Genomic DNA, 22,065 nt, shown 5'->3' on the forward strand with positions numbered 1-22,065 from the left:
TGACGGGCTCCCCTGGACCCCCGGCTCTATATAGAGGTTTAATATGTGGTGGGGGTACTTATTAGGGTGCAAACTTTCCCCCTTTATGTTATTCTGACGCGCTCGAGTAAATCCCAAAATCCTCGCTTGGCCTCCCCTACTATTTCTTAGTAAATAGGATGTGTTAAATATGAATATGATATAAAAGATTGTATATCAAAGTTTCCGAGAAAGGAGTTGAAACCTCAAAACACTTTTACTCATAGCAGCCGTATCGGAGCTACCATTTAGAATTTTAAAAATCTGATTTCAGATTTGTAATCAACGAAAATTGCAAGGTTTCAGAAATTCGTCTTCATAGAAAAAAATGTACCACACAAACGATTAAAATTTTACATTTCATTTTCTGTCGTTAATCAATTTATGTTATTATCTTCTGCATAAAAATATCAAACTTAAATCATGAATAAAATGTATATTTTACGATTTATGTATGTGTAAATATAAGGCATCTGTATATATTCTACATTATATACAGGTGATGAAAAATACTTGGGCCGTTTTAATAAGCATTACCAAGCCGTAATGAAGTATGTTAGTCAGGGGCCCATGTTATTGGATGTACATATGCATAGACCGAATACCAACTCCAAAAATTTCATGGACGCTTTATTGGCCTTTTGGCCAGGTCTGCAGGTATGACTTAATTTTGTTTTTACAAGGTTGCCACAGAAAATTGATTTTGAAATTCCCTTTTCTAGGTTTTTTTTTAGATGAGTGAAAAATTTTCCATGATTAATATCAAATATGTAAATGTTAAAATTTTGAAACGGGAATTGTAAGAAAATTATCTTATATTATTAAAAACAATATGCATTTAGAAGCTTAGCAGCATAATGAAATCTTGAATATAAATTCATACCAACAAAAAGTAAATGAGCAATGAAAAAAAGAATACGGTTATAACGGAAAAGGATGATTAAATATTGAATAACAAATTTCAATTATTTTATTAAAATTGTTTTGACTACTTTAATTTTAAATGTTATAGTTTGAAGTAAAAAATATATTTAATAAAATATTTATCTTAATTATAACAAAATTTAATTAAAATGAATTAATTCAAAGTAATTCAGTTTTGTATTAAATTGTATGGAAATTAAAATAAAAAATAAACTTGACATTAAGAGATGTCTAATTCCTACACTTAAAAAAAGGAATTACATTTCTTTTAATATAATAACTGATAAATGGCCTAGTATACAGTTTGCAAAACTGACTAAGAAAATCAGTATTTGACTCTATAAATGTTAATTATATTATTTTTAAAAATTATATATAATAATTGTTTGAAATAAAAGCATTTTAAGGGAATTGAGCAAAGTTAAAAAAAAATTCCAGATTTTTTTATATCTTTCTCTGACTCTTTCAATTTTTTCATGACCAATTTAAATTTCCATGACTTCCCGATTTTCTTTTTTTTTTTTTTAGGTCTGTGGCAATCTTAAAATTTTTTAATTTAAAAAATAGCTGACACATTCATTTTGTCTTACAATTTCTTGTAGGTTCTTAAAGGTGACATCAAACCTGCCGTAGAAACACATGAAATGTTGTACCAGGTTATGCAGAGACACAACTTTATACCAGAAGCTTTCACTACCGATTTTCAGGTATATATTACACATTACAACGGATAATTATGGCGTACGTAAAAATTTATTTGTTACTTTCAAGGAAGTTCTGCTATTTACTAATTATCTCCGTATCTTCATACATCATTAAATACCAATGTTTCGTGAACATCACTATAAAATCGGAAAATCGCTATAAAAGGGGTATTCTAGCATTCTGTATTTATGTCTTTACAATTTTTTTGGAAATTAATAAAATGTGTATCTATACATTAGATTGATGTATACTAGATATATATCTATACACTTCTGCAAGTGCAATCAAAAGTTGATGAAAGAGGGTCTTACCATTATCCCGATATTTTATGTGTCGTACGACACATGAAATATCGGCCTTAGAGTACATCCCGATGAAGAAAGAAATAACGGAAACGAAACAGGGAAGGGGCTAACCAATTAGAATGATTCCTTTTTTGTACCTGGGCTCATCATCGTAAAAACTTTATTCTTTCGCAGTCGCAGCAGGATATGAGGATATATTTAAATAATAAAATATAGTGATAATCCGTGTTTGAGAAACAATGATCTTACAATTGAGAAAGATACGAATAAATGTAAATTTATTTTTTATGCATATGCTATGTTACATACATATGAACAAAGCACGTATTGAGGTTATGAAATTATCATAATCATCGCATTTTCTACATTATCTAACGTATCAAATTCTGTATTGGAACAAGCACTTATACATGTGTAACTATATCCTGTATTTTTATATTTCTTTTCAATTGATGGTATTACGGACCTGCGGAGTGTTCCAACAAACGAGAAATTATTGAAAAATATTGGAAGTTATTCAAAGCGATGTCGAATCAAATTTTTGGATTTTATAAATCGGTTTTCTATTCGTAATCCGCTTGAATCAGTAATTACGGATTGGCTATTTACTTTCTGTATCTCACCTAATGTGCATAGAAATGAATACGACCAATCCAGTTGAATTCGTAATTACATATTGGTCATTTACTTTTGGTATCATACACAATGCACAACGTAATCAATGTACGACTAATTCATTCAAATTTATCGTGTGATATTGAAAAATTGTTTAACAAGGGAGATTCACTAATTGCTAGTCGCCAATCTCGGCAAGTGATATATCGTTGAAAAACACGCATCAAGATTATATGGGTCGTTGTTTGCCGAACAAATCCCAGTGTGGTATATAGAATGTGCAAAATTGCGGATCCACAGCGACAGGATGATTTCTAGACATAACCCTGGCCATGATAGTGCAGATTATATCCGGAAATCATCCTGTCGCCATGGATCCGTAATATTGTACACTCTGGAGTATATAGTATACTGGAATCATTTGGGAAGCAATTATTCATATATCTGTAATCATCTCGGTGCGTACATTCCAACGATACATCATTTGTTAGGATCATGGGCAACTAGCATATTTTCATTTCTGAATCTATATGAATCATACAGATTAGATTCATATAGATTCAGAAATGAAAATATGCTAATCTGCGTTCCCAGCAAGTGATGTATTGTTAGAAAATATGTACCGATGTGATTACAGATATATGAATCGTTGCTTCCCAAACGAAGTACCTTACTGTACACAGAATGTACAACATTACGGATTCAAGGCGATAGGGTGACTCGCAGATATAACTTACACCTATATCGTGGCCAGAATTGTCTAGAAATTATCCTGTTGCGTGGATCCACGATGTTGCACACTCTGTAAATCATACGGGGTTTGTTCGGTAAGCAACAACTCATGTATATCACCTCGGTGCGTGCTTTTCAACAATATACCACTTGTTGAGATCGGCGACTAGCAGTTGGTGGATCTCTCTAGAGACCCTCAAGGGAGAGTCTGGAAAACGTTCGCCATGATGATGCAAACTGGTGATTTTTATAGTAAATTTTAAAATAAAGTGTTTTCAGAGCTGTGTTCAGATTCCCACCCGAGTGACACTCAGATCACTTCATCCTTGTTATTTACCGAACGTTAAACAAGGATGACATAATTTTTGCAGCATAATGGCTACACTAATCAAAACTTGAACATTGCTTTGCCAGACTCTCCCTTGAGGATTTCTATGTCTCCCTTGTTAAACAATTCTTTAATCCTACACAATAAATTCAAATGAATTAGGGAGCGTTTATACTGGCCGTAACCGTATGCCGTAATTTCTAAGAATTGACTAATCACAATTGAGTATTCCCTTCTTACAGTCGAATGAGAGGGGAACACTCTCGAATATGATTGGTCAACTCTTACAGATTACGGCGTACGGTTACGGCCAGTATAAACGTAAACGCTCCCTTAGTCATACATTCATTACATTGTGCATTGGGTATAATATCACAAAAGTAAATGACAATACATAATTATAGATTCAGCCGGATTGGTCACACATTTTATTTCTATACACATTGAGTGAGATACAGAAACCAAATAGCCAATCCGTAATTATTTGTTCAAGCGAATTACGAATAGAAAACGGATTTATAAGATCCAAAAACTTGATTCGACATCGTTACACAATAAATAATTTTCAACATTTTTCAATAATTTCTCATTTACTTGGATATTGATACCCAATGGCAAAGTAAATTCATGAGCCGGCATGCTTGCTGTTGACTACAAACATCTTTTGTGCTAAAAAAAAATTAGAAAAATAGGGCAAATGAGAGCACAGCGCGGTACTTAGTTCACAAAAAAAATTCAACATACAATTAATTAAAATTAAATATAATTATTCAGCTTGCTTTAAAACTCGAATGTTTCGACCACATTTGGGATCATCCTCAGCGATATACAAATAGTTTAAAAATTGGAAATTTCTTACATTCTTTCATAACAAGCGAATCCCTGCTCAGATGTAAATGCAAAATCCTTCAACATGATAACATGTCGGTAATGATTTCAATACAAAATATCTAAGAGATATAAAGTATTACCAAGTGAAAAAACTAAAAAACCTTTCTATTTGATACTCGCGTGACTCCCGTATCGAATCTGACATCTCTGGGGAGCCTAGGTATGAAAAAGCGAAACGGAATCATTCTGATTAGTTAGCTCCTACTCTGTTTCCTTTTCGTTATTGTTCGTTCCGCTATTTCTTTTTCCATCCGGTCGCATCCTTAAAATTTTGTTATTATTTTAACGCATAGATATACGGCGAAAAAGATGTGCGTATGATGGCGTATATGATGCGTATATGATGGCAAAGATGCGGCGATAACGATAACAAAACTTCGTTAAAAATTATATCCAGCAGACTAGAGCTGCTGGATTTGCTGCCAAAACGTCGCGCATACGCTAGAAAAAGTGGCAATTGATATATTTGGTATTACGATCACTCACTTGAGCGCTTAGTGAGTAGTTGTAGTTCTGAATGCACCCGTAGATACTGATGACTGAGGGTGATATTTCATTTGTGCATTTTTGTCATACAACAAATTTTTCAAGCCTGTTGATTGGCTTATAAGATAAAGAGTTCCGAGGATCTCTCTGTTCTGTACACATTTGTCGTACGACAAAAACGCACAAATGAAATAGCACCTTGATACAATGGCTGCATTCAGCAACAGTTGAGCGTTCGCTATTACTGGTGTGTTCTAGATTATCCAATCAGACTTTAGATTTAGAAGAATACTTCAATAATACTGCAAGCCCTCACTCAACTATTGAATCTGCTGAACACAGCCATTGGGCGCGTTTAAGCCGGACAAAGCTACTAGTTTGAATACAGAAACTTTGAAAATGAGTAGGCTATTGGAGCCTTACGCCAGTTGTTAAATTGCGAAAATTATTGTTAATATGCAGATATTATTTACAAAATCAAATAACAAATATAATCAAATGACGTTTCGACCCTTACTGTGGTCATCTTCAGTGATATTACAAAATTAAAACCTATCTTAACAATATTACATTATATCCAACTACTATAATTACTATTCTCCATTCGTCAATTATAAAAATTGTGATCTTCGTTACCAAAATGTTCTTCTTAAAATTCCATTCTGTTTTTCCATTCCGTATTATTCTTCTCCTTGTTGTTGCAATTGTGTTAATTATATCCCCTATAAAGCCTATTCTACAATTACGTAAGCGTAGTTGTAAGTGATTGTAGTTGTAAGAATTGACCAATCACAGTTGAATATTCTTTTCATATTCAACAGTGATAGATCAATTCTTACAACTACAACTATTTATAACTACACTTACGCAATTGTAGAATGGGCTTTATGCTTCATTATGTGTAATATAGCAGATCCGAGGTTTCTTTATTGGATCCTTAACCAATACTCTCTTACATCAATAACCAATTATGCAAGATAGTAACTATAAAGCGATTATATATTTGATTATTACTTAACTATCTTACTAAATTCAAAAATTTACTTAATTCCTCCCATCTGCTATATTCTTACATACTAAAATCCTTCTATTATCTTTAGCAATGTGAATAACCTTCTCCGTCAAGATTTTATACAATAATAATCACTCTTGGTTCTTACATTTCGCATATAACATTCTTATGTTCGAAACACTAAGCGGGGGAAAGACGATCGAGGATCGGGAAATACGTGTCAGACAACAACTCTGTGTCACTTTGTTTATTAATCCCATTCTTTTGTTTTTTAATATATATTATTTCTGACACCGTTCTAGCCACGTACGATTGTACTACTAGTTTGCTCGTCGTGCAATTGAATATGATTAATTAGATCGATAAGTAAGAACCAATCATGTTCATTTGCTCGGCGAGCAGGCTAGTTACTTTGTCAACTTGAACGCGCCCAGTGATGAGTTGCGATGTTCACACAATGTTGACATTTATCGGTATATTAAGATATAGATTGCGTTCAACAGAATATATATTTTGCAAATTTGTTAGAAGTTTTCTTCGATTAGATTATATTTTTAAATCTAGAAAAAATGATCTTATATCAGCAGACAATCGTAAAACAGTTGCAAAACTGTTGCATTCTGCTGAACCCATGGTGTTTTTTCCACGGTGTATCAAAATCACGGTTGTCAGTTTTTTCCGCTTAAAACCTGGAGATTTGATTTATCTTGCTGAAGATTTTTCCTGCTACTTTCAAAATTGTTATTATGTTATAATGCGTTTTTCAAAAAAAGAGCGTTGTCTGTTTTCCATCAGCCAGGAAACCGGAGGTTTCTAGCAACTGTGATCAAGACATTGAGATAACCAGCAAACCGTGTAATAGTTCCTACACACTGAACGTGGAAACGCTTACCATGCAGCAAAATGTGATGCGATAGTTAATAAGCTACAGCTCTTTTATTAGTTACCGTGTCGCATTTACCACGTGGCAAGTATTTCTACGTCCAATGTCAGAAGCCGTAAGTGATGCCATTTCGCCCTTGTTTACAGCAGTGATGCATATTTGACCCCGTGTAACTCAGAGAATTAGCTCCACTTTTGCTCCATCAATTGACGCTGCTCTCTACTAGTCGAACGTGGCGTCAATTGGTGGAGCAAAAGTGGAGGGGCTGATTCTCTGATTGTGAATTGTGAGGGGCCAAATATGCATCACTGGTTTACAGCACATTACATATGAAGGGAATAGTCGTAAACGGTACGCGGCGGCTCGGCCATTAGTCATAAGTCGCCATCGCATCGTGACGACACGCATCAAACAAAGACATGAGCCCATGTCCGTGTGCTTTGAGCCGAAGACTCGAGTGATCGGATATGAGCTTGTGTCTTTGTGTGTGTTGCGAGACGTCACGACGGCGATTTAGACCGCCGGCCGAGTCGCCGTGCACTGTTTGTAATCATCTTCTATATGCCGTAACGTGACGTAAACATTAATGCAAACTCGCGTACGTTTGCAGCACGTGAACAGAACTTAACATTTGCAACGCTCGTATCATTTCATCCGTATTGTTTTCAAATATTAAACAAGAATGAAATGATGCGAGCGTTACGAACGTTAAGTGGAACATGCCCACAGACAGCTTATACTTCAGTATGTGTGACACAATGATATATTATATATCAATTGCTCACAAGCCAATTGCGCACAAGCCAATCACAGCGCTAGAAAAAAATTGAAAAAGCTCGCTATGCAGAAGTTACTGTGATCGGCAGTGGACAACTACAACGGTGTGCAACCATTCTCGACACACAGACGCTTCATGTTTAGTGTGTGTGGTCATCGGTCACGGCAGGCCAGTGTTACCAGTCGTAAGGAATTCTTCCTATCCTTACTGTGCCAAGGGACATCATTTATGCCGGTTGCCGTACGTATTGAATTTGCCAAATTATCAAAATATCCCTATATTTTACGAAATTTAGCGAAATCCTCCCTACGTGATTTTTGCTGTTATGGGCCTTCTACAATAAACCATTAGTCATAAATCAGAAGTCAGAAGCTAAAAATTGACCAATCACAGTCGTCAATTTTTAGCTTCTAACTTCTGATTTATGACTAATGGCTTATTGTAGAAGGCCCATTAAATGTCCCCACGAATAAGGAGAATTCCTTACGACTAGCAACACTGCGGCAGGCCGTCGACAGGTGACGCTGTCCGTTGCAAGCGGACGCGAATTTGCAACACTGAGGCTGGAGTCCCATGAGGTGTATTTACCGCGTATCGCGTAACCGCGTAACCAATCAGAAGCGATCCGCTGTTGTGATTTCGCGTTTTACTGATTATTGATTGGTTACGCGGTTACGTGATACGCGGCAAATACGCTTCATGGGACTCCACCCTGAGACCCTAGCACCTGGCACACAGAAAAACTTAAAAGGATCCTAAAAACGATTAGTCATAGTGTAACTAGGACTTATAGACAGATAATTTTAGTGTTACTGACACGTCACTACATACAGAATAGTAGTACATTAACATCTCACGCGCACATATACATAAATTTTTGTATAACAATGACGTTTTAATTCTTTAATAAAGACAGTCTAATTCTAAGTCCAATTCTAAGAACTCCGCGTTGTTTCTTCGTGCAAACTATTAGTCTGTGGAATATTATTTCATAAGTACAGATTGCACAGTTCTTATACAAAGCAGATATTGTCACGATGTGACAGCTCTGGAGCACCATATTAGACAAAGAAACGATAAAGATCTTAATTTTTTATATTTTTTATGTTCTTGGCACAAAAACCTCACTTCATAAACACGTATTAATGCGTATACTCTAATCATGGAAAAGGAGTTTTGAATCTATAAAAGAGAAAGAAGTAATTGTTATTCAAAAATTATATGGTTTAGTCCATAATACAGATAGCTTTAGAATCCCCTTTAAAAAAAGGTACAATTTCATGACCTGCTAAAATAAACAACTGAAGCAACAGATCAGTCGCTGTTATACCAGCGGCTGAAATTTTTTAGTTTGAACAGTTTCAACTACAAACATCAAACGTTCAAACGCTGTTGACAGTGCTGCCGCATCGTGTCAACCGTATTGACTAACGTTGACTGCGATTTATATAACCTAATCTATTCTAGGGTTCGATATTTTCAATTGTATTGATATTCGTATTAATACTGTATTAAAACTAAGTGCATTGATACAAGTAATATATCGGACAAAAAATATCAATACAGCAAATATTGAATATATTGATACAAAATATAGGGTGTGATCACTGTGATTTACTTAACGCTGCAAACACTTCGTTGATCAATCAGAAGAAAAAATTTTACGAATTGATCAATCAAAGAATGCTCCAAAGCATTTGTAGCGAGACTTCGACTACAGCCTAAAGCCTTGTGTCCACGATGCTAGAAATCGGTCCGAGACCTCGAATGAAAAAAGAATTGACCAATCGAAATGGTCATGTGATCAAATTATTCAAATGTGATTTGTTAATTTTTTCTCTGGCCGAGATCTCGGATCAATTTCTAGCATCGTGGACATCGGGCTTTAGAATGGACTATGGATTTCGACCTAAAAAGTCTGTTCTGTATTCCTGCACTATCTGAACTGGTGCACATAGTGCAATAAGGTAAAGTTAAATAAATATACATTTGTTTTGGGTGTTTACGATAAATATTTATATCTAACATATAAATATCTATGGTGTCTACGTGAAGTAATCGAATCTCTAAATCGATTTGAACAGTGGTACTCAATCCGATTTAGAGATTTGATTACTTCACGTAAACACCCTTTTGTTTCAACTTATCGCACGGTTCATACAATACAGGAATAAAGAACAGACCTAAGATCAATAGCCAATAAACGCGAATCCGAGACTCTACCTATAGAAGGTGCGTTCAGAGAGACGCTATTAGCGCTATTTCTGTCATTTTATCCTTGTTTTATGTCTAATAAACAACAGATAGAATAACAGAAGTAACGCTAATAGCGTCTTCCTGAACGCATCAAGAGACTCTAATATTATACTGCCTTGCCTTCCCTCTACTGACAAAGTGTCGAAGCATATACAACTATCTTATCTAAAAAGTTTAAACTCTTAGCCACATTTGGCGATACAGTGTATCAATTCGCGAAAAAGTATCAATACGTGCTTGTATTGATTGGTTAAGTATTAATATAAATATTGGTATTGGTACATGAAATATTACAATATTTCGAAAAATCGATACAGTATCGAACATTCCTAATCTATTCTTTGTTTTTATTGTTGATCCAGATAAAACGATTCGATACAGTTGGATTAACCTAACTGTGAATAACTGTTCAATTCAGCACATTAATATTGCAAGTGAAAAACGTGAACGAATGTTAAATCTGTCACTCAAATATCAAATTCAGTGCTCCTTACCCTTTTTCATGTATAAAGTTATCGCTTGTTGTCGCTTCAGTAGTTAACCCGAATCCTCATACGGACCACAGCGCTTTGACACCGAACACTGATTGGTGAAAAACGGGTAATGGGGGGTAAATTTTACCCCCACAACCGGCTTTTCCCCAATCAGTGCTCTATGTTAAAGCGCCAGTGTCTGTATGAGGATCCAGCCTTATGCGATAAAAGTCATCACTTGATCTTTTTTGTTGCTAAAACGACCACTTTGTGCGGTTGGTGAAAATGCATCTTCGACATAAGACTTAAGCACTTAAGCAGTGACCTCTTTTATACCATTAAATTGGGTAATACGCGTATCAAATTGGTGCAAACTAAATATTTGATACGTCATTTATATATACCGATCTGTCTCAGAATAAATTAGGTGACATGATGTCTTCACTGCTCTTTCTCTCTCTCCCCCCTCTCTCCTTTCTCCTCTCCCTACCTCCCTCCCACCCTTCCCCCTATATCTCCCTCCCCCTTCCCTCTCTCTCTCCCTCTCACTTTTGACTCAGGAGTACCAGACCAAAACGCACTGAAGTAATTTCCTGGGGTGATCCCGATTGACCACGGCTCGATTGGACACCACCAATCACAGCGACCGGTGCTTAGGAGCTTTGTAGTCTCAAGCGCTGTGAGTGGCTCGTGTCCAATTGAGCCGTGTCCAACTGGATGCCACCCAATTTCCTAGCGTTTATACCCAATGTATCAGGGTGCTTACCCATGCAGCGGAATAGCGTAACGCGGAACGAGAGCAGAACCAATCACAAGCGTTCCACGCCAACTACAATTGGAGCGGAACGCTTGTAATTGGTTCTGCTCTCGTTCCGCTATTTCGCTGTATGGATAAGCACCCTCAAGTGATTTGGTATGGATATAGTACTTAGTACGCATAGAGAACGTGAAAATCAGTGAAAATTTGCGTTAAAAGAAATTATATGGAAGTTAATGACCCTGCTCGGTATAAACTAGGCTAGTAAGAAAATTAACATATTGGATTCGCTACTGCTAACGTTATGCGTTGTCTACAATACGCGAAGTAAGTTTGGTTTAAGAAGAGTAAGAAATTGACCAATCACAGTCGATTATTCTTTTCACAACCGACTGTGATTGGTCAATTTCATACTCTTACTTCTTAAACCAAGCTTACTTCGCGTATTGTAGACAACGCCTTATACTGATTCTATAATGAGTCGACTGTCGATAGTCCTAAGTCTTATCGATGAAGTTGACCAATAGCTAACTTGTACGACTAACAATGATTCAGTAATAGCCAATTTCAACGATTAAAGGGATGCAAGAGTGGCCAAATTGTTAGGACTTTGCAGATCAATATAAATCTTCTAATTTACTGAACGGAATAAAAAATCCTTTTAAGCCCGATCTACAATTGCATAAACGTAGACGTAAGGTTGGGAATAGTAGTAGCAGTAAATGTTGTACAATATATTAATCTACAATCGAGTAAAGATTCAACGAACTTTCATCTTCAAATTGAACATTGCTCATAACACTTTCTCCATCTTCCATACTCGTAATATAATATATTTGTAATATAATAAATTCGTCAAATAATATATCATAAAATAAACTTAATAAAAGATGAAAAGGACACTTTGTGCTTCTTTCCATACGTCGAGACAAAAAGGACAATAACGATGTAGACACGTAACAGCACTCTGATTGGTTCACTCTTACGTTTTACGCAGTCGTAATCGTGAAAGATAAGGCGTCGTCTACAATACACGGAGTAAGAAGTAAGAGTAAGAAATTGACCAATCACAGTCGATTATTCTTCTCACATTCGACTGTGATTGGTCAATTTCTTACTCTTACTTCTTACTCCGTGTATTGTAGACGACCCCTAAAGTTGAACCATCTTTTACAACACGCTTTACAACCGGGAATGGCAGGTTGAAACTTCGCTTTACAACATTTCACAACAATTTACAACTACGTTTACGCAATTGTAGAGCGGGCTTTACAGGATTAAAGTAGACGTGACATTTGGTAGTGCTGCGATAGATTTTATACTAAAATCGAAAAAAAGTTAATAACTTACATTTTTTTTTCAACTCGTAGAGCTGTCACTTGATGTAGATGTTTCCTTAATACAAAAGTTTTATAGCTCATATGGACCAAACGACAGAGTAGTACTAAGCATATTACGTGCACAAATAATATCCACAAGGAAAGTTGTCCAAATGTCCAATTAGTTCTGAAATAGTAACGGTTAGACGGTTATAGTATCCTATCTCCTATTATAACTAAAATATGTGCCATTCGCTCAGAAAATTTGATATTCGTTAGAAAAATGGATTTAAAGTCCGCTATAAGTAGCTCCGAAAATGTGCTTTAATGACTTTTTGTTACCTTTCTTTACTTTTTAGGTTTTTCTACATATGTGTAAGAGTAATATATGTAAGTGGAATAGAAGGGAAAACTTGAATCTCGATTCCAATGGTGAGTGTTGAACAATTTTTTATCTATCCCTCTTCCGAAGTTCAAATTGCGTTTCGATATGGTACACTTATAAAGTTGTATGAATGTATGTACGTATAAAAGTACATATATTTTCTTACTTACCATAATGTGCAATTAAAGAATAAAATTTTGTTATGTTATTCATGTAGATCAATTATGTTACGAATTAAAAAACAGGAATGTAATGAAAATGTATAAGAAAATATAAGTACTTTTATAGGTATACATACAACTTTATAAGTGTATTCAAATTTCGGGAGGGATAGATAAAAAAATGTTCAAAACCCATTGGAATTGAGACCCAAATTTTCCTTTCTATTCTACTTACATATATTACTCACACGTATAAAGAAAAACCCAAAAAATAAAAAAAAGTTATGAAAAAATGTCATTTAAACCCATTTTCGGAGCCGCTCATAGCGGGCTTTGAATCCATTTTTCTAACGAATATCAAATCCGAGGGAATGGCACACATTTTAGTCAATGGGAAGTAGGATATTATAACTTGTAACCGTTACTTTTTCAAAACTAATTGGATATCTGGGTAACTTTCCTTGTGTGTTTATTAAAAGCTATAATATTAAAAGCTTCAAAAAAAAGATTTATATCGATCTGCAAATAACGTGTATATGAATGCTGAGCCACAGTATATACTGTGGCTGAGCGAAGACTCGGAATGATAAACAAAACACTAGGTGCGGTAATGTAAATCTGAGATGCGAGCTAGCAGATGGCGAGCTTGATCACGTGATCTTCGAGCAATCCGAGTGCCAAGAATTAATTCCGAACGCCACAGAGCTGTAAACTGTCCTTTAAGGTTAGATTATAAAATGGAATTGTTTATTTTTATGAATAAATAAAAAATACTCTATTAATTGAAAATTCCTTTCGCTTTACCAGAAACTGATAATAGTCTTATATACTAAAAATAGATCGTTACACATGAATGTAGCAGACTCAAATGCAAGGTGTGTTTTCTTAAAAGAAAATACTATATTGCAAAATAAATTTCAGCAATTTATAAGTTATATTGCTTGATTTATATTCGTTAGAGTCTTTAATATATTAATACAGTTTGATTTTATTTCATTCTATATGTGCGACATAAGCTTTTTGATCTAAAAATTAACTAGCAAATTCTTTATTTTCGAATACGTAATTTCAAATTCATAAAGAGGAAAAGAATTAAAAACTTTCCTCATTAAATATTGTACATAATGTACTCCATCAATTTATATTTGATAGCATTTGTAGACTCAGACATTATAACAGTTTAAATACACTATTTGTAAAATAGAAGTATTAAAAGAGATGAATATTCGTTATATGTTAACGAATCAGTTGGATACATTATCATAAATATACAGGTTATAAATTTAATTTAGGCGCGAAAATCTGCATTAGCTCTGCGAGCTCGGTCTTTGAATCCGGAGTGGATCGAACAGCTCGATTAGCTCTAGAAATGTTATTGGGTGTTGAACTTAATTTCTGCCGTTTTTCGTCTCCAAAATTGATTTGTTTCGAAGGAAATTACCTTAATCAAAGTATTATTAATAAACTATTATTAATCAGTAATAAAGTAGAAAATGGAGGGAATTACTTTGATTAAAGTATTCATTCATCTTCCCTTCGAAACAAATCAATTTTGGAGACGAAAAATGGCAGGAATTAAGTTCAACACCTAATAATAATTTTAATTGTGACCATTAAAAGAGTCTTAAATTCGCAATTACAGGCAAATACAAATTTATGAAAAGTTTTTATAAACGGCTACCTTCAACCATGACCTACTTTTAGTCAAACTCAAGCTATGTAGTCTAACCTATTCGGCCCTCTCACTAATCTGCTCGTTCCTTACAATTCGCACCCAGCAAGCCCTCATATATAATATAATCCTTTTCCTCTTTTTTCCTCTCCTCGTGCCGTTTCCTCTGGAGTACCCCAGGATTCCATACTCGGACTTTTAATATTTTTGTCTCTGATTTGTCTAATGTTTCTCTGTCCTCCGATCTCTTCATTTATGCAGACGACGTAATTCTTCTCAAATCCTTTCATCCATTCAATGCTTTAGCAGTACTGTTCCGCTTTAAATAAAAATCTAAAGTCTATTGCCGAATAAACAATTCAAGTAGTGAGAAATATACAAAATTATAGACTTCTTTAATTAATACAAAAATATAACAGCGAAATTCAACTTAGCGTTAGGAGTCTGCGCTGGATGCAATTTTGTGCAAAAATTAAGTGTACAGATGATTGCGTTTGAGTGAGATACAATAAATAATAAATATAAGAAATAAATGAAAGATGTCACTATTATCGAATTTGAAATTAAAAAATATCTGTACTATCGACCTCGATCGAGCTCGGTTGTCATTCTAGCATCCCCTTAAGGAGATGCTGCAGTGTTCTGTTTTACCATTAATTATTAAAGACTTTTCTCTTAATCGTGTTTATGGATTGAAAAGTCCTTCTCTACGATTAAAGTATTGACAACAACACTGGCTGCCAGCTACAATTTAATACGAAAAATGAAAGAAAATAAAAAATTGTAGTTTTGTCACTGACCCCTGCAGTCAACTGATCACAATATGTGCTGCATATAAGAGTTTCAGATTTTACTCGTTTAAAATAAGTAGCCAACAGCCTACAGAAAACCTCGAAGAACAATACTATGCCTGTAGAAATGAGCTAGGAGATTTAAGGAGTATAAGAGAAAAGAGTCGCCAAAAATTTCATTCGTATGCTACGAATAAATTAACGTGAATCCATGAAACCGAGCAGTATTTTAGTTAATCTCTTTCTAAGAGATGGCGTTGCAATATGTTAGATAAGGACAGATGGATGCGTTTGAACGAAACATAACGATATATAGGCTACGTTCGGAAACGTCGCTCGGATGCCTCCGATGCCTCGGATTCATCATCTGTCCTTGTTTAACATCTAATATTAAACAAGGACAGATGATGAATCCGAGGCATCGGAGGCATCTGAGCGACGTTCCCGAACGCAGCCATAATAAGTATAAGAAATAAATAAAAGATGTCACTATTATCGAATTTGGAATTTAAAAAAGTGTACTATCGACTTCGATCAAGTTCGGCTGTCGATCCAGCATCCTCTTAAGACTAATAACATATTTGATTTATGTCTGATTTAGTCTTCGGTTTTAATCCTAAAATCCTAAAATTCAGCCAATGGTCGCGTTCAGCAAACTCAACTATTATGGAGCAGATTTGTGAGCGCTCGCTGCTATTGGATCTAAAAGGATACACCAATAGCAGCGAGCGTTCACGGATTCGCTCCGCAACAGTTGAGTCTCCTGAACACGACCAATGGAATATATGTAGATTTCAGTTAGGACCAATTAGGACTGGCAGCTCTATTGGCTGAATTTTAGGATTTTAGGGTTAAGACCGAAGCATAAATTAAGCATTACTGACTACATTTACATGGCACCCTTAATCGAGTTTAACATCTGTAGTTATGAAACTGGCCAATCACAGTCGTTTCATTCTTCCGAGGGACAGCTATGATTGACCAATTTCATAACTACGGGTGTTATTAAACCCGATTAAGCGTGCCGTGTAAGGGGCTCCGCACAATAAAAGGAATAGGGAACAGAGAACAGAGAATAAGAATTTCAACCTATCAGAAACTGTGTATTTCGCAATACATTATTTTTGATAGGTTGAAATTCTTATTCTCTGTTCTCTGTTACCTGGTCCTTTTATTGTGCGAAGTCCCTAATAGAGGTCAATTACTACGTTTACACGCTTTACGCTGAAATTATAACATCGATGTCATGAAACTGGCCAATCATGGCTGTTCCTCTGAACAATGGAATGACTGTGATTGGTCAGTTTCGTAACATCGATGTTATAACTTCGGCGCAAAGCGTACCGTGTAAACGTAGTAATTGACTCGACCCGACTCCGAGTCAACGATCTGTTTTTTAGCTGCATTTCTTGCACAGTTTAGCTCTTCTTTTGCAGCTAAACAGAACAGACCATTGACTCGGAGTCGGGCCGAGTCAGTAAATCGAATACGCTATAAGACTTCTGACTCATTTTAGAATCAGCATAATAATCTCATGGTATAAAGACAAGGGTATGCTCGTCCGGTGATAGGCATACTGCGCATGCAATAAGCATACGTCACATTCGGCCAGCTACATGCGGAGGAGTTCGTGTCCATCAAATATGGTCGCCATACTCTAGCTGTATGAGATAACCTTTCTGAGTAGCATCCGTGTGTGTTAACATACTATTAGCGTTTTCGGCCCGACCGGGTTTGCACCAACCTGGGTTGGATTAATGGCGTTTTGCGCTCTCCTATTGGTAGAGCGTGTGATACCAACCAATAGGAAAGATTAATCCAACCCAGGTTGGTGCAAACCCGATCGGGCCGAAAACGCTATATTAGTAAGGATTGTGCTTATATTACAAATAAAAAAAATAAGCTATGCAATGAAAGGATGCACGAACTATATTCAGAAAACGGACAATATGCCAGGAAAAAGGTGTAATATGCATGTTTGAAATGACATGTCCAAATTTACTGCGTAACGATGACGTATACTTGTTAACAATTCTAATCGACTAGTGGACGTGAATGTGCGCACGAGCATACCCTTGTCTTTATATCATAGTTGCCAACACGTGTGCAATACATGCCGAATAAATTCTGTAGTTCAAAGTTCGAGTGATTTCACATTCAAAATGTGTTTTGCAGTTAAAAGATGCGGAAATTACCATCATAAGATAAAAAATGAGTCGGATTGAAAGGAGTCGGAAAATTTTTCGGATTAAAAAGCATGCTTAAAAGCATACGTTCGTATTTCGTGCTTAATAATGACGTACGCTTGTGAACAATTCTTATTGGTTCTTGAGGTTGGAGCGTGGCCATGCGCACGAGCATACCCTTGTCTTTATACAATAGTCTCTATTATGATTGATTAATTCGCTTACTAGTTTATTAGTTTACTTACTCGTTTTACTGCTTAAGTTTTTTTGTGTGCTTTGAAGAAAATATCTGTGGAAGTCTCAAAATTAATCGTTATATTTATTACATCATATTGCATATGTAATTTAAATAATGTCTACAAATAGGTACATTGGGGGCATCATCCACTCAGACCAGAATTTTTAGAATCTACTTACTTCTTGTATCGAGCCACAGGTGACCATTATTATTTGGGAGTTGGACGTAAAGTACTCAAAAGTCTGCAAACGTATGCAAGAGTGCCATGTGGTTATGCAGCTGTATCAGATGTTAGAACTAACAAACATGATGACACAATGGATAGCTTTGTATTGTCCGAGACATTTAAATACTTATTTTTATTATTCGTGGAACCAGGCGAATTGGTTTTAGACTTGGACGAATTTATTTTTACCACTGAAGGTCATTTATTGCCACTCACACTTGCTTCCATCAGGACAAATATCTCATCTGTAAGTATATATATTGCAAGCTGCAATTGATTCGGCAATACAGTGATGTAAATTTTACTTTTTTAATTAGGATTTTGAACGCGATATTGTTTATGTGGACGAGTTTGACCGTACTTGCCCAAATAGTTTGCATTTATTTCCGGCAACAGTAAGGCAACCTTTGAGAAATATGGTAGAGGATGTTTGTCCGAGACGATCGGTTAAGCGAAGATTAAGCGCATCGCAATTTCAGGTATATTTACATTATATAAATTCATATTTTTTAACAAAAATCTATTTAAAGATCAAATTTTTTTCTACAGGCAAATAATTTGGAACATCTGAAAATGTTGAGTGATATGGGAATAACAACTCTAACATTAACTGATGGACGGGTTCAACTTTTGCACACATTTTCTAATGTAATTTATCACATTAAACATCATAAATTATATTTAATATCTTATTATGTTTTGTATATGGTACATTATAATAATAGATTATACATAGTGTAAATAAATTAAATATTCTAGGGATGTATATATTCTCATCAGTCAAACATTAAAAAAGTTAAACCTTTCTCGGGTATTATCTTCAAAGATACCAGAAGGTTGCGGATTATTGCCGTGTTTTCATCCACTAATGGCATTAGCAATGGACGAAAACATGGCGATAACAAATCTTCTAGTATCTTTATTTAAAAAAAGTTATATGAAAAGTGAGAGGAACATAGAGAAATGTTAAATTTTTGAGAGAGGAGGAATTTTGTTATTTAACAATATGAAACAATTAATGAAATAATTAATAAATATTTTGAAATTTGAATATTTGAACATTTATATTTTTAATATTGAATGAATATTTAAACATTTTATTAGAAAAATTGTCCAAATAGTCTCCAAATGATTTGCCATTATGACTTTCAATCTTGCATACGTTATTGTGAAATATAAAAACTGCTTCCATTATTCACTGCGTATGCTGAAAATCTGTAGTATATATAACTATACTACATATAACATTATTACTACATATAACTATACTACATAAACACATACATAATAATGTACGTGAATAGATTTCGAATACTTGCAGTGAAAACGGAATATAGCTTAAAAAAAACTGGAAAATATTTGATAATTCTAAAATTGCATTAGCGTTTCTAGTGTTCATTACTTACTGTTCTATTACTTGTTCTACTTATTTAATATTATTAAACAATAAAATTCCTCCTGCTTCAAAAATTAAACTTTTCTAGATTTATATTTATATGAATTTTTTTTCATGTTTGATCAAATACGTCCTTAGAATATTTCACATTTAGTCATTTAAACTTTATACATCATAAACTGTATTTGTTAAAATAGGCAAAGACACCACAAGATTCGGAGGAAGGATTATTGTTTATGCAAGAAATGGTTGAACTTACCAAGATGCAAATACAACCGGAAACTAAACCGCAAACAGTAACGTTCACAAAACCTAACACAGATCCACCAGAAAAAATTACGTTGTTAGCCGGACCAGCACAGTTTGGACTTGAGTTACAGAATTTCGATAAGATTACTGGAAAAGTAATATTTACATATCCACCCGCAGCTTGCACAGATCTGCTGAACGCGGATAGATTGGCGGGCAAGATAGTAATAATGGATCGTGGAAATTGCATGTTCATAGAAAAGGTATATGTCGCTGCAAAAGTGATTTTTCCAAATCACCTTTCATTAGTTTTAGATTTTCATGTTTGATTTTAGGCGCGGAGAATTCAACAAGCTGGTGCTCTTGCCGGAATAGTATTGGATAACGTTGCGGGTTCGAGTGCAGCAACTTCACCCATGTTTGCAATGTCAGGCGATGGAAAAGAGATCGATGACGTCACAATACCTGTCGTGTTTCTCTTTTTCACAGAGGCAGCTGAATTGATGACAGCTATTAATATGGCAAATGGCGATCTTACTGTCACACTTGGTAACTATGAAGATTTAAATATCATACTACAAAATAAACATGTTGTTCTCGTGCATTATTTTTTAATTATTTCATGTTTTAATCGATTTTTTAAAGCGCAACATCGAAATATTTTTAGAGTTAATATATTAACAGTTAAAATAGAAAAGCTTTTTTTTAAATTAAATTTTAGAGAATCGAAATGATAATTAAATTCAACTTGTTTTATTACAACTTATAGAATATTTAAAAGTTAAAAATCGCAAAGATGTGATAAATGATGATTTTTCACAATATTTTCATAAAGGAAAAATTGATTCTAAAAAATCTGTTGTTAAAATTTACTGCATGCTCTTACAGATACATACAGATCATTACAAATAGATAAACTTTGCCCATTTTTATATGGGTTCTGGACCTCTTACGAGATCTTGGTAATAAAACTTAGAATGTATGGCAATTGCTCACGTGTCCAATTGCGCACAAGCCAATCACAGCGCTAAAAAAAAATAACCCTAAACTCTCTACGCAGAAGTTGCTGTGATTGGCAGTGGGCAATTGCTACAGTGTGCAATTGCAATGCTCCCTAAAACTTACAAGGGATACCAGCCAATCCAAAAAATCAAATAATTCTGAAACATTGTGTACGATTAGAAGAGTTCATCCGTAACGTAAAACTATTTTTTGTTCGTGCGAAATTACAATTTTAGGGGATTAAAATTATAATGAAAAAAAAACTTATTATTTATTTATTTATTGTATCCCTTCACACCCTGATTAAAAAAAATTTATTAATTTAATTCTAAAGTACTCTTGAAATCATTCAACTTTTATTCAGAATATTTTTTCTATCTTTTACAGTTTCGATAATATTCGCTTTGAAATAAAAAAAAACTGATTTTTTTAAAAGGGATGTTTCACCCCTTAAAACTATAACTCCGCACGAACAAAAAATAGTTTTATGTTACGGATGAACTACTCTGCTCGCACACAATGGCTGTGTTCGACAATGAACATAGCCAATGTTTCAGAATTTTCTAAATTTTCAAGTTGCTTAGTGTCCTTTGTTAGCTATAATGAAAGATTATTTAATAGAGGAATAAAATAGACAACACACATACAATTCTCATCGCTCTTAATATATAATCTTTTTGAAACATCTAAAAAGTTTATAAATTTACAAGCTCGCAAAATACAAGGAACATTCAGCCACGCACGGGATGTTTTTTGCGAATGTCATATTAGGTGAATATTCGGTTTGGCCGTCGACGTGGAAGCATGGCCGGGAACTCCCCATGATTTTCTGCGCTTGGGGTCGTAATGAACTCATTTTTCGTCCCCAGTCACAATGCGATGCAGAAATCCCTTCCGTCTTTGCCTTCCAAGCAGCTGTTCATAAGCAAACAAACGCCGTTCAACATCTCTCGGCTTCAACTCTTACGGCACCCAATTTCCTCGCTTCTGAATCATTCCCATGGCTTTGAGGCGTTTTGAAATGGCTTATTGAGTCACTCCCAAGGATCGTGCCAATTCTTCTTGATTTTGACACGAGTCTTGATCAAGTAATGCCTCCAATTCTGCATCTTCGAAAACCTTCTCTCTTCCACCGCTATGCCGGTCTTCGACGTCAAAATCACCGTTCTTGAAGCGTAGAAACCACTCACGACACATTCTTTCACTAATAGCGGCCTCACCATAAGTATTTGAGAGCATTCGATGAGCCTCAGCCACAGATTTCTTCATATTGAAGC

General features: G+C 34.9%; 1 protein-coding gene across 2 annotated transcripts in view; it reads left to right on the plus strand.

Moving 5' to 3' along the window:
• The window catches only part of Edem2 (ER degradation enhancer, mannosidase alpha-like 2), a 64,960-nt gene that overhangs the window by 28,798 nt on the left and 14,097 nt on the right, over window positions 1-22,065 (plus strand). Inside the window, exons 9-15 of one of the 2 annotated variants that reach the window (XM_018511947.1) lie at window positions 518-675; window positions 1,545-1,649; window positions 18,044-18,388; window positions 18,459-18,620; window positions 18,691-18,789; window positions 19,735-20,049; window positions 20,122-20,335. In XM_018511947.1, the coding sequence (XP_018367449.1) occupies window positions 518-675; window positions 1,545-1,649; window positions 18,044-18,388; window positions 18,459-18,620; window positions 18,691-18,789; window positions 19,735-20,049; window positions 20,122-20,335 (1,398 nt within the window). The remainder of the gene's footprint in view (window positions 1-517; window positions 676-1,544; window positions 1,650-18,043; window positions 18,389-18,458; window positions 18,621-18,690; window positions 18,790-19,734; window positions 20,050-20,121; window positions 20,336-22,065) is intronic. The other variant, XM_018511948.1, reaches the window with a different exon arrangement.

This window comes from Trachymyrmex cornetzi, unplaced genomic scaffold, assembly GCF_001594075.2.
Source record: "Trachymyrmex cornetzi isolate Tcor2-1 unplaced genomic scaffold, Tcor1.1 scaffold39, whole genome shotgun sequence".
Taxonomy (NCBI): Eukaryota; Metazoa; Arthropoda; class Insecta; order Hymenoptera; family Formicidae; genus Trachymyrmex; species Trachymyrmex cornetzi.